Source organism: Topomyia yanbarensis, chromosome 1, assembly GCF_030247195.1.
Source record: "Topomyia yanbarensis strain Yona2022 chromosome 1, ASM3024719v1, whole genome shotgun sequence".
NCBI lineage: Eukaryota > Metazoa > Arthropoda > Insecta > Diptera > Culicidae > Topomyia > Topomyia yanbarensis.
In genome coordinates, this window is record NC_080670.1 from 209,899,046 (window position 1) to 209,913,363 (window position 14,318).

General features: G+C 40.9%; 2 protein-coding genes across 2 annotated transcripts in view; both read right to left on the bottom strand.

Moving 5' to 3' along the window:
• Nucleotides 1-5,276, bottom strand: part of LOC131676205 (ectopic P granules protein 5 homolog) — a 16,943-nt gene extending 11,667 nt beyond the window's left edge. The window contains exons 1-6 of the mRNA XM_058955326.1: nucleotides 4,877-5,276; nucleotides 4,078-4,814; nucleotides 2,592-3,960; nucleotides 2,234-2,535; nucleotides 672-1,503; nucleotides 5-609 (exon numbers count right to left, since the gene is read on the bottom strand). Coding sequence (XP_058811309.1) covers nucleotides 5-609; nucleotides 672-1,503; nucleotides 2,234-2,535; nucleotides 2,592-3,960; nucleotides 4,078-4,814; nucleotides 4,877-4,906 — 3,875 coding nt within the window. The 5' untranslated portion in view covers nucleotides 4,907-5,276. The remainder of the gene's footprint in view (nucleotides 1-4; nucleotides 610-671; nucleotides 1,504-2,233; nucleotides 2,536-2,591; nucleotides 3,961-4,077; nucleotides 4,815-4,876) is intronic.
• The window catches only part of LOC131690621 (uncharacterized), a 117,359-nt gene that overhangs the window by 20,415 nt on the left and 82,626 nt on the right, over nucleotides 1-14,318 (bottom strand). The gene's annotated exons all lie outside the window — the stretch shown is intronic.

The following is a 14,318-nucleotide window of genomic DNA, read 5'->3' on the forward strand; positions in this document are numbered from 1 at the left end:
CAGCTGTGTATCCTCCAGCCACAGTTGTAATGTCTTGAACAATCTAGTACAATGGTTGTAGAACGATAGTTGGCTTTCGTCCGTTTCACTTACGGAGGCCGCATTGTAGTAACACTCAGCTTCGTACAGCTTTATCTTAACTCGTTTCATCAGTCCCACATTGTACTCGTAGAAACGGTCGGAGACGCCGAATAGATGAGCGAACCGTTCCTCGTCATGGGCTAAGGGGATTCGTGAAAGGTAAATCGTGAAGAATAGTTGGCAGACGATCGGGTACATGTAGTTTTTGATCGAACTAGTTGCTACTAGGTTGGCCAGTTTGTACAGGGTCAGGGCGTTGGCCGGAAACGATGGGTAGCCTAGGATTGAGGTGGCTTTTTTCACGGCTGTGTCCAGTGACACTTTGGATGAAACAGTTGGTATGCCGATGGAACGTAGGATCTCGTGCCAGATTCGAGTCTGGATCTCGGTAATCTCGTACTCTAGTTCGAGGGTGAATATCGAAAGGAACACGGTGGAGGCTGATGGTGTTGTGAACAGATCGGTTGGATTTGAGACGAGTAGGGTCAGAAGACCCGATGCTTTGCAGGTTTTGATGTCTTCGAAGCGCTGGAAAATAGAAAGGTTTAGTCAACAACGAACAGAAATAGTTTCAAAAACAAGACACTTACCACATAGAAGGGTCGGAAGAATTCCTTCATCGAGTGCCAAGAATCGGGAAATTGGTAAGCAACTCCGAGCATGGCATCCAATAGCCCAAGAACCGCCGAATCTTTGGTCCAATTCGGTAGTTCAGTTAGGCAAAGTAACCAGATGTTGATTAGCAGCGTCGGCGAGTTCAGTCCATAGCTCGTGTAGTTCGTGATCTGCGAGAGGATCATACAATTTAGCATTTCGGTAACGGGTGTGCTTGATTCCGGTTGGAACTGATCCTTGGTAAATCGAGCGTAGTATCGGTCCGCCGCTATCAAGCTCAACAGAATCGATTTGAACGCTTCGCAACGACTCAAACTATCGGGGCATTCTAGGAATAGGGGAGTGATCAGTTGCAGACAGCGCACAACTACCGTGTAGCGGTGATCGTTCAGCAATAGTCGAATCTGCTCCAGCCCTTTGTGACAAATTTGCGGCACGGAATGTCCCCATTGGCTTATCAGAATAGCCAAATAGACAGCGAGCGGTCGATTCTCGGTGACTCCCTGATATATCTGTTGAGCATTCTCCAGCTCGAGTACATGCCGCTGAATGAGAGCAGGATTTTTGATCATTTCGTTGATGGCAGCCGGGCTTTGATCCATACAGTGCAGTCGCAGAAGGCCAACCATGTTCCAGCACCAAGCTAGAAACTGGTTCTGCGCACCTTTGCCCGGCACCAGACTGCTCACGGAAGCAGACAGACCTTGATAACTGCAGAGAGTTTCGGGAACGTGCTTGATGTATACCTCGGTGACTAAACAAGCGATTCGGACGTGGATGTCGTGGGGTAGGAAAAGTTCGTTGTTCCTGGAAGGATTGATAATGATTACGTGCAATGTAGTCGATAATGTAAGCAAGAATTTTGTTTCAGCATCAGAAGACTATGAAAGCACTCCAAAATTAAAAAAAAAATGTTTCTGTGTTCGTTATTCATCCTCCATTCTTTTTCTTGCAACTAACACAAACAAGAAGTGTGTACTAGAACAAACCTAAGGTTAAGGCTACTTTACAGTTCGGAAAACATGTCACGGGATTTGAGTCCCTGTGTATTTTAAATGGAGCTCGGGATTTAAAATACCGCGACGGGAAATGAGTCTACACAAAACTGACAGTTTTCCTGAAGTGTAAACCCAACCGCGGGAAACATCACGGGATTTTAAAACTCTCCACACAGAAATCCGGTCGGGAACAATTCAATACAAATTGTTTTCCGACGGGGAAAATAGTATTTTTATAAGGTTAGCAATTCGCTGCAAGTTTTATACTGTTTTTGGTTTGACTGTTTGGAGATATCTCAGCGGGAAATTTTCCCCGATCAAATCCCGACGCAAATTCCGTGCGAAATCCCGTGACCCATTCCCCGAACTGCAAACCTTTTTTGCTCTGGTGCTCAATATTGGTTGTAGCAGGATTATAATCGTTACCACGTGGTTACCACGTACTCATTTAGGTCGTCGTGGAAACAAAAATAATACATCACAGTAGGCGAGGATGATAACCCAGAATAAATTTTCATTCGAAAAAATAAATTACTCACTGATCAAAGTTGTAGTTCAGATGGATCAAAATCACTCGCGCCGTAGAGCTTTGAATCGAGCAGAACGAATAGTTCAGAATCCACGTGGCAAGCAGTTCAAAGTCTGCCCATTGTGGCCTCCACCGGTCCAGTGGAAGTGATTTGAAGATGTACGTTGCCGATTGGTCAGCTGCGCCGATCTCTTGCTTTAGCCACCGCAGAAGATTCGACACCAGCGATGGATACTTGGAAACGATGTTGATCAGCAAATCCTTAACCGCCTTGTAACAAAAGTCTTTGGTGTATTCGTTGAGGTAACCGATCTGACATGAAAATTTTAATTAACAATCTACATTTAGTTCAATAAAAAGAAACTTACGTCCACCAGGTTCAAAGCTACGGTTTCAATAAACTCGGCATCGGTTGATTCCCTGGACAAGGCCATGCTGGAGAAAACCTGCAGAAGATAGTACAGATCTTCCGAAGGCATTTCCAATAAGCTATTTCGGAATGTCTCTCGACGCTCTTCGCCAACACATGCCGATTGGAAGTCACTGCTGACGTCAGAAATCACCTCTTCTTTGAACTCATTAAGATGCAGACAAAAGTACAATTTCCACAGTGCGTTGATGCTCAACTGATCAAAGGGCAAACCTGTCAGATATTGCCACGTTCCGATCTTTCTCGATCTGTATATGTAGTGAGCCGAACGCACGACGAATATGTCAAATTCCAACCTGATTCTACCCAGTTGAGCAGGATCTGCTTGCACCTGACTACTTTTCCTGTGCTCCACAAAGATCCGGTACAGGTCGCTAACATAGAACACGGTGTGTTTGATCAACCTTGCCACCCTTTTGGCGAACTGCCGGTAGCGATCGGCATCGTAAGTGATCAACCCGTTTCCCAATAGTTCAACAAAAATCGTACCGAACGCAATCGATTTCAACAGGTAAGTTCCAGTGACAGCTTCCTCGTTTAACCGAAACGTTCCATCCAGCCTTTCGTCAGCCTGGGTCATCGCTCGAAAGATACTTCCGAAAGGGACTTGATCAATCAGTGCCACTAAATCGCCTTCCTTCAGCTCGGAAATCGAATCCGAACTGCTACAATCTTCCCCATCGCTGTCCACTATCGCCCACATCTCCTCCTGAACGACATCGATCGAGCGGTTCGTATCTACCTTCAGTTTCTCCAAAAAATCATTCCTTTTCCTGACAGGCAGCAGAATCGATGCCATTACAATTAAAACGTGCTGAAATTCGCTACTTCCCCACAGAAAACTTTCCCCGACTGGCATCTGAATCATCCGAGTGGCCCAGTTTGCGATCCCACTAGGACTCCGAAGAACATGAAACAACACGAACAGATGATCGTGGGTGTTCGCAATCCGTAACTGAGTGGCCACCAGTTTCCCGATCCAAGATTTTACATCCGACAGAAACCGTTTATCGGTGACGCCTTTTCGAAGGAAGCTAAACAAAATCGAGATACACAGACGCAGCTCGCCGATAGCCACCGACAGATCGGTCGGATAGGTACTCGGATTAAGTACCACGGGAGCGTTGCTAGGCATATTCGAGAGAAGCGAGTGCAGATTAAGTGTTTCGTAGATTTTCTGGTTAATTTTGAGCCGGGTGGCATCTACTTCGTAGGCTCTCTGGTTGCACTGGAAGCAGGACTGCTTCACCAGTTCCTTCAGGGTTGCAGTTAGTTGGTTCAGAGCGGTTTGTTGCAGCGTCGCGACCCTGTTGGTGGAAAGAGATACTGATTAGATGGTGATGCGCTAGAAGAAACAACTATTGCCAATGAGCAGTCTCCAAAACTTGACAATGTTTTCTGAATTCTGATGGTGATATACTCACATGGCTTGATATTGCCCCCGCACCACCTTCTCATCAGCGCAAGTGGCCGTTCCGATAAAAGTCTGTTCCCTCAGTAGCCACACTTCTCTCGCCAACTTTTTACTCTTGTGTTGAAGTGCATTGCACTCCAGCAGGTTCAGGCTATAATCAGCTCGTGCCTTCGCGTAGCACTGTAGCAGCTGATACAGCGGATGATTGCCGCAATGATCGCTTCCCTGTAGTTCTCGGGCGATGAACTCCTGCTCGAAGGCTTCCGCCTGTCGAAGTTCGTTATCCACCGCGTAGAATTGGCCCAACTGTTGGCGAGTGTACGGTTTCAGCGAGACGACCTCCGCCGGCAGCTGTTTATCAGGACTTGTTACCAACTCCTTCAAGTTTGGATACAGCGATTGCACGTGTTCCTGCTTCACGGTATAAGCTAGCAGAGGATTTACCTCTTTCACGGGCTCATCAAAAACTGGCGCCGTAGGCGCTGTTGCTTCCACGGAAAGCTCTTCCTCTTGGATATCACCTTCCGGCTGGATCGTCCCCTCGTTGCATTCTTCTGCTTTTCCAACTTCTTCTAGTGTTAAATTTCTCACGTCTATCAGAACGGCAGCAGCTTCCTCTGACGTGGAAGTACTGGGAAAGTCAATATCCACCGCCGATAGCGGCTCGAAAAGATCTCCATCGTTTTCCAGTGGCTCACCGATCGGGACTTCGGGCAGAACCAGTGGTTTAAGCTTGGCTTTCGGTTTCTTTGGATGATATAAAAAAGGAAGCCTGTTAAGTGCGCAATTAAGAAAAAATAATTAATTACCTTTGTTTTGTGTTTCTCGAGTGTTGCCATGTTGTGGACTTTTGTTCTGATAATAAACGTAACGTTTTAAATAGTCTTGATCAGTATTGTTACTTGCTTAATGAAACTTTTTACGTCTCACATCGCTGACGACTGATGTTTTTTTTGATGATTCAACAAACTGCAATAAGTAAACAAAATCACAGTTGAGCCAGGCGGCGACGGAGGTTTCAAGTAAAGTGCAGTTTATGTATGCTTCTAATACTTCGTTTACTTCTTTCACGTTCTGCCATTCCACTACCACTAATAACGATAATCTTCAACATGTATTACATACATTTATTTTGATACTAAATTTATATATGCGAGCTCGAGCGACAAAAAAACAGGCGAGAGATCGAAGGATGTTTCTTTGTTTTGATTTTTCATTTGGCTACCTACTGTCAAAGCCAGCTGATTCATGTGCTGGTACTAAAAGCAAAAAAGCCGAATCGGTCACTCAACGGCACTCATTCATTCGATCGATTTGTTGTTTGGACAGGGTGATACAAAAATTCTTTTTTCGAGACTCATTGTACGCTTAATTGGAAACGCATCTTTCAAGCATTTTGATGCGATGGCGTATGAAATTGACGCGTTCGTTGCTGTTCGTGTTTTATTTTTTCAAAAGAGATTATTCCTCGTCGCAGCACATTCGACGGAATATTGCACAATTAGGCAATCCATGAGACGTTTCTGATTATTTCTTGTTTACTTATTCTGACGTTACTCCAAGGGGTGCGACGTCCGACAATATCGTTGATTCGATCCAACATCAAACGAATCGGACTAACAAAGTTGTTTGTCGGACGAGTTTTTCAGTTCGCAGGAGTAGACTTGTTGACAGAACCCACCGCTGAATTGTCAAACAAACGTCTAATGGATTGCCTAATTCCCACTAAACTGGATTTCGCACTGTCAAAGTGCGAGTGATCAAACTGCGAGCTGTCAAAGCACATGTATTTTAAGTGATAGGAATGGTATTTTCATAGACAGACCAGGCGAATTATGAGAAGAAATTATTATTACCATTATAGTAATTACAGATGATACTGTGCGACCAGGGAGCTGGCTTAAGGGTCGAGTTTGGTCTTTAAATAGACGCTTACGATAATAAGTCTTCAAGTAGACTCTTTCTTTTATTTTTGGCTTTAGATAAAAAATGCGAGATAGATTTCCGGCCATTTAAAAAGATGCGTAAATAATGTCTGTGAGATAACCGGAGTGTCGTGACTACACTTCGGGGCGTTAATTCAAATCTAATGATATTCAACGAAATCACGTTTGAATGGGAAAGTTTCAAAAAATTCGTTCTGATAAATGTTAAAATTTAATTCGAAGTTTTTTTCCTTTGTCAACTTGAAAATATTGTTAGAATTTTATTGATGAAAAATTGAAAATGCATGTGTAGCAATAATGTCTACTGGATGGATAGTAGAGGAAGGACGCATATTCGTGCCTGTTATGCTAGTATTAGTATCAGAAAGGAATGGCATTAAAAACGACCGATAGAAGTGTGTATTCGGGCTAGTCCCTTTTTCTCATCATTCCTTTGAATGTCGTTGTACTACCAGCAAGCACTGGCACCATAGGGAAAGCTCCCCGCAAGCAATGAGCAACGACAGCCATCCGCAAAATTGCCCCAGCCACTGGTAGCGTTAAGAAGCCCAATCTTTCCGACCAGAAGCTGACACGCTGTCATGCCGCTAGCGTGCCGTTGCCCTTCCAGCGTCTGGTCCGTGAGATTGCGTAGGATTTCGAAACCGATCTACGCTTCCAGAGCTCAGCCGTAATGGCCCTCCAAGAAGTCAGGGAGTCCTACATGTTTGTTCGAGAATAGCTCCACTTCTATTCTTCTGGCTTGAATTATTTGCAATCTTCCCACACTACTTTTACAGTGCACTCTCAGCAAGTATCTTAACTCTTGACACACTGAAACAATACTAAGAGAAGAGACGACAACAGACTTCTTGCTCTTCTTAATTTTATCTACCAGGCCCTGTCGTAATTCCAAAGACAATAAGCATCCATCGTTGCCAGATTCCATTTGCATGATTTTCACAATTGCTGAAAATAATTGTACCTCAAATATCGACCCTCAGTCAAGAATTCACAATATTAGCTGCATTTAAAAATTGAATTTTAAGTGTATTTGTATCTTTCTTAACAATACACGTGGTTATATCGTCATTCAGGGTATTTATTCAATTTACATGAAATGTTCATGTATATGAAATGTACACTGAAAAAAATCCAAACGTTAATTCTATTTGGTTCAAATCGCTTAAAATTCATAAGAAGAAGAAATGCTATTGTTATCACGCGCACACATACCTTCTATGTCTCAACTGTATAAACAATGTATGCACACACATAAGTTATATGTGCATATTGTTATAGAATGGGGTTTTATGTGCCTAATAGTTATGAAATGTGAATGTAAGATTAATATTTCTTGTAAATACACACATTAGGTTTATGTGCCAGCAAATAGTGTCTATATGCCTCCGTTAATTGCAAAAATCTATGTGTAAAATCAATAGGCATAACGTTTACTTTTTTTTGAGTGTAGCCAAAATAAATTCAGCAGCACTGTTTTTCATCCCGTTTGAAAATATTATGAACGCTCTTGACTGACAAAACGACTAATCAGAAGCTGGTTCAATATTGAGGTTAGGACTGGATCATATTGGCTACGCGATTGGCGATTCTACGTTGAAACCGCTCGCAGATAGCGCTGGAAGGAAAGTGTTGCTGATTTTATTCTGTTCTGTCATAGTGCATATATTTTCTGTAAACATTGGAAAAAATGACTTTTAAACACCAAATTACCGATCAATTTGTTGATAATTGTTTATGAAAATGGAGGAAAATCATCATTTTATCAGATGATGAGTAAACATTTAGCGAAAATAGTGTAAAACATAGTGGTTTCTAATATTATTCGCAGAGCTATGTGCGCGCTGTTTCGAAATGTAATTTGTTGAGCACCGTAGCCGCCGCAACAGCATTTCCCGTTCGTCCTAAGTTAAGCTAAACCTTCATGAGATGGTGTAAATTCATGAAACTTTCCAGATCACGCGAGGAAAGAGTATATCCGGCAAATAGGAAAGTGTCAGCTTTGTATCATGCACAGCCGATCCTTCTCTCCGATAGTCTTCACTGAATTTCCTACGTAGTTCAAAATATAAAGGAGTTTGACATTGGTGCTGATTAGGTCTCGGTTTCGAGTTGGAACTTTATTTATGGAACGATTTTTCATGACCACAATAATACCCCGATTACATTTCGAAGAAATGTATGAGTCAAATAGTTGCAAATGGCTGTACTTTCAGAATAATTGCAAATAAAACTAAATTTCTTACTCGTTTCATTCATATTTTGGCAGTGGTCAGCTTTTTCCGAGAAGATAATGAAGATTTTGTTGTAAGCTACGACTCACTTACGGGTGAAAAAAAGCAAATTGTATCACTTTGCCAGTTCATGAGCTGAATCATAGGTGTCGCAAGACTAATTTTGGTTTTGCCGCAAATCGCCAATTGTCTTCTCTTCTCTTAGAAACAATATATAAAGACAAATATCTGACGGAAATGTCAGGATAACAAGTTAAAATTTATCCCGCATAATTCACTCCCTACAATAGTCCAATTTACCCCCGGGGGTGAATTCACACATCGGAATTGATAGTAGAAACATTGCATTTACAACAGTTATTATTGTTTACAGCAATTTTTACAATAACAACGTCTTTGTTTTCAGTACTTCCTTGAATTTTACCTAAAAATGATGCTCTTCGTTTTCTGGTGCATTGGATTTGTTAATATTTTTATTCGCATTTTTCACCATGGCGTCCCGTTCGTCTGCTTCGTCAAATGTTTTCGGTTTTTACAACTTTGGTTAGTAAATAATATAGATAATAAATATGAGTAAGCTAGTTTAACATTGTCTATATACAGGCTGGAATGCCGTGAACAGATGGCGATCAGTTTTTGGCCAGTGTTTTCTCTCACCTAGAGTAGCTATAAGGCAACTGGCGTAACGATTTCTTAGACATGTAGCACAGAGAACAGACATCCATGATCGAACAAAAATATTTAAAAAACGTGTGTAAACCACAGAGAACAGACGTCCATCTTCAGCATTCAACTTGTGTAAAATCTCTAACGGTTTCGAAGGTAGTTTGGATATCTAAAAAAGGTGCGCTACTGTCGTCATGTTTTTTGTGGCTGAGTGCGACAGAATTGACAGCGGTTATTCCTCTACCCAGTCAAACTAATCCGGAACCGATTCGGACTTCCAGCATGAATTCCAGCTCAAATGCGTCAACCGATAGAGTCGGAATCGGTTGTTTTCTTTGAGCTAGATTCCATGCTGAATCCATCCAGGATTTCGAACCGGTTCCGGAATCGATTTGACAGATAGTTGGGATAGGTTGGTGTGGCGGCGCTAGTGTTTTTAGTATATTAATTCAAATGTTTACACACGTTTTTTAAATATTTTTGTTCGATCATGGATGTCTGTTCTCTGTGCTTCTAAGTTGTTTATTTATTTTTTATTTTACACAAGTTGAATGCTGAAGATGGATGTCTGTTCTCTGTGCATGTAGCTTGCTTAAGCTTTGCTCGATTGGACATATCCAGAAACATTATCCTAAAGGGCGATTAAATCACGAGCTGAAATAATTGACAGCAATGGCAGGTAACGTGTGCGGAGCAAAACCAAGTGGGACGTTTGGTGATAAATACCCAGAGTCACGTGTGTACTGTTTTTTTGAATCAATTAATTTGATGTCCTTGTCATGTCGAAATGGATACAAAACTGCTCTTGGCCATACTGGAGAATGCCCCGCGGAACATGACAAGGTATAGCAAGTGAGTAGAAGTATGATTGAACATTGCCTTGACTGCTAGGGTTTTTGTGCTCTAACTTTTCATTTTACGATTTTTTCAGCTGACAATATTTTGCGCTGTCTTCGGAGAATCAGTCACTTATCGTGTTGAAACTTGAATAAAAGGCTGCGAGTTCCTTTGCGATATGCTTTCCATTTGTAGAAATCGATGCAAATGTTGAGAAAAGCTAGTATAAGTAGATAAGGTTAGTTCTTTCTATGTTGTTTCGACCAGATTTAGGTTGCACAGACCTAAATCTGGTCGAAACGGGTGCTAGCCACCGACACGCTCGGCGTAGTTTCCCTTTCTCAGCAAACGAAGGATTCGGCCGACAGGAAACTAGAGACCGGCACGAACAAAGCGGGATGCTTTTCCTTCACCTTTCTCCCATTACTGCGTCCAGACATCGTGGTGTGTGGTGTAGCCAGCACGAGTGTAACACACGAATGATGCCGCACTCGCATATGACCCTCGATTTTGTACTTGGTTCAGTTTACGTCCAACACAAAAGGGGCTGGCCATCGAAAGAAAACAGTTTACTTCCATCGGCGGTGGTGAAGATTCGAACGAACTAATACCGCTCGCTTCGTCCATTGCTCGAATTTTACGGAACAATCATGACGCAGATAACTAATTGAAGACTTTTTTCAATAGGTCCAATCTACAAAAGAGAGCCTATCTTTGTTTACTTTCACTTCTGCGAATTACTTGATCACTTTTCTGATTTCCCTTCAACTGTTTGTGTAATAAGCTAATAAAAATCTTGGTCGAAACATACTGATAAATATTTAAAAAGTTTTATGGTTTTAGAGTAATAATCGAAAGGGAAAGCGAAAAAAGAGGGCTCTCATTTGCAGATTGAACCTAATGAAAAAAAAATCTTCAATTGTTTTCCAAGCAGATAGCGCAAACATCTAACTATATATTCAGTACAGCGGTAGATATTCGCGTTCAAAAAAGCGGGTTAAAAATTCCGGCCGAAAATTTTGAAACGGGCCCCTATATTTAAATGTTAGAAAAATTCTAGTTCAAAAAATTAAGACGCGACCGCCAAAGCCAACATTTTGCATCCTAAATAAAAAAAAAAGTTAAAGGAAAAGCTTGACTATAAAACACAAAGCTTTTGGAAAATAAGTTTGATGATTTTCGTGTTGCTGTTTCAACTATATACGAACGAACGCAGTCGCCATAATCGAGCACACAAGTAGGGGCTCTCTGGTTTCTCGTAGGGCTACTACAGCTGAAAGGGAAGCTTGCTGATCAGTAGCTCAGTCTTGTCTTGGATTTTTCGATTGATGTGTATCAGTTTCACGCACTGGTTTTACACTTTCTTTCGAACAGAAGTGCTATAAACTGGGTATGTTCCATTGACACTTCTGCTCCAAAGTGCGAAGCCAATGAACACCGGTGCACTACCACCAAAAACAGAATTTGATAGCGACGAATGTCTCGCAAACTGACGATTTCTAGCCGGCATCAATGCTTATCCGTGACTGGAACAACTTCCCACCGCAGGACCATGCTGCTCCTGTTCTGCTGCTACTGCTGCTAACGACGACGGGCAAACGAATGATGAGAAAGTCAAACGTTTAACGTCGTGGAAAAGGCGGGCTAACAATGCAATGAAGTGCTAGCGTGCACGGGTCCAGTAGTGCTGACCAATCATGGCACAGATAAAAATTGGTTTCTGAAAATCAATTGTTCTCTATTTATGAAAGTTATACATACTTAGAAATCTAATAGAAAATTCAAGTACATTTCTCTGATTGATTAAGACAAACATTGTGTAATTCCGTTCAGTACAATGAAAGTTACTAGCTACTACCCTAACAAACATCCTATGATCCAATCCGGAAACAATATGTGGAATCGTTGGATTATATGGGTTAAAGTTCCTGTATATTTTTTTATTATGGTATCTTTCTAAAACTCTACCTTCTATTTCTTCCGAAATGTTGAAACGTCAAAACTCGCCCGTGCTGAACCGCCGCCATCATGCGATCAAAATAATAACTCCAATTTTACAGGATCTCCAGTCATCTTTTTATAGCGTAAAAAATCCCTGAAATGCCTATTTTTGTGCTCTTCAGTGGAGTAACTCCTCAAAACCAGAGGTCCTCAACCTTTTTCGTACCACGGCACAGTGGTCGGAAACAGCAAAAACGTGAACTTAATTCACTAGCGGCTAAACCATTGATCTAATTCACTAGTTGTCTTCGAAAGAATTATTCACATAAATGTTCCGCGTAATACTATTACAATCACAATTTATCATGGTCTACGATGGAAAAATTAAAAAAAATATCTTCGTTTCCTGAAAAGATAGAGGAATGGTTTCTTCGGAAACATTTTAGATCTATCCAAAGCAAAGAACTTTGTCGAAGAAACCAAAATTCTAAGTCTTACTGTTATGGATATATGAAGTATTTTTCATAATAACCCCCTTAAATTTGTTTTTTTTTGGCATAACTTTTTTTAATCAAATTCTATAACTACACGATGTTCAAGACAAACATAGAACAAGTAAAATTGCATATTTTTGGCAAATACTATAAGTAGATATGACATGTGCCTTCAAAGTTATAGCACATTTTAACTTTTTTTTTTACTCTAACTTCAGCTACGTGTAAGGGGGAAAGGAGCAAACCAAAAAGCGGAACTAGATACTTGTTTTAATGGTCAGACTAAGTGCTACAAAGTAATGCAGGTTTGATTCGTGGCACTCTGCAACTTTTCAAATACGGTCAACTTGTATGATGCCTTTTTTTACTTTTTCTATATGGAAACCAGCTTGTATAAGCGCAACAGTATGACATTCCAATATTAAAATAAAATCTACGTTCATGTTTATATATGAATATCAAAATGTTGGATTAAATCGGATCTTATTTCGCGGTAAAATAATAACTATGGTTTGTTTTAAGTGTTTTCAATACTTATGTATTATGGTTATGGTATTAATCCTAACTAACAAATTAACAGCAATTATCGTTCATCATCCGAATCGCTTTCGCTGTTGTCTAAATCTAGCATAAACTGTGCATCCGTCGAAAACTTCTTGTGTTTTTTTATTTGAATTGTCACGTAAAGCAGCTATTAGTGGATCTGAAGAAATCAAGAGTCGATGGAAAAGGTCATAATTTGTTGTGATCCTCGATGTTTTTCGCGTGTGGTCTAGTCTAAATCTCTCTCTAAATAAAATTATTCAGAGATTCTTGGGCCTCTTCAGATAATTGACCAATAGGCACTTTAAAAAATTTCACTATATCTGCACCGTGAACCTTATGTACTGAAGCGGGTAGATAAAACCATGGATATAACTTTACAAGTATCCGAGCTGTTTCAAGACAGTAGTCCCTAAACTTCGAAGAGTTGATTTCTCGTCCGGAGGAAATAACTTGTAAAATTGCTGAGCAACGTGTAATTGCTTGGGAGTTTACACCTAAGATTTCTGCGGATACTGTTGCGTTCTCGAAAAAACGACGAGCAGTATTTCCATCGTTTGATGATCCGGCTCCATTCCCACGTGGCATATCAACAATAAGTCCCAACTGTTGCTTGAAGCGTTGTTGTATGAGCTGTTTTCGTTGTTTCAAAATTTCGGTGTCAAGTCCCGTGTACCGCCATTTTTTCAGATCCATCTTGTTCCCCAAGTGCAGAAAATACTCGAAGAACCTGTGGAAGAATTTATCAGGAAGTGTATCGAAAAGATTATTTGTGCCCTTTTTTAGAGCACACAGTGCAATATATACAAGTAAAGAAGAATGGCGTTAGATTTTACTCCTATTACTAACCTGATTTTAGCATGAAGAACAGATAAACCATACTGAAATGCTTCTTCATAAACTGGTCGCAGTAAAATTTCTTCAATCTTGTTCATGTCTGTTGGTGTGGCTTTGCAAATGTTGCATCTCTGAGCCGATTTTGTGTTTGTAACGGCGTTTGCCACTTTACCGTCGATCATCGTCATATGCAAAATATAATAGATTCGAATTACTATGCCATTTATTATGAATTGATATGGCTGAAGGTTTCGTATTTGGTCTTCAATGTATTCCTTTTCACGTAATGTTACTTCTGTCGTCTCAGATATCAGTTGAAGCCTTAGAGGCCGACAGTATCTGGTAGAGGATGGCATGTGCATCAGTTTCAAGCCTAATTGGCGCGATGGCTGTTAAAAATATGCTTGCGTCTGTTTTGGTATCGATTTCATCGGAAAATTTTTGCTTATACTGACTATGTCCAGTACTTCCGTCGCATCCCCATTTTACGGTGAGTGTAACTTTCGATAGTTCTTCGGTGGAACAAACACTGAGGTCAACACTTTCAATAATGCGTTTCGCGGTATGATCAAGCAAAGTCTGTAAGTTAATTTCAGCTGCTGTTTCTTCTACCTTCATGAAGATATCTAGTGTGCAACAGTTTTTTTTGGCTGCAATCACTCTGTCGTAGCTAGGATATAGCTTACAATTCCGTTGCAAAGCTTGCTTTCGCAACGTTTTGTAGTCGGACTTACTTAAACCTAAATCTATTAT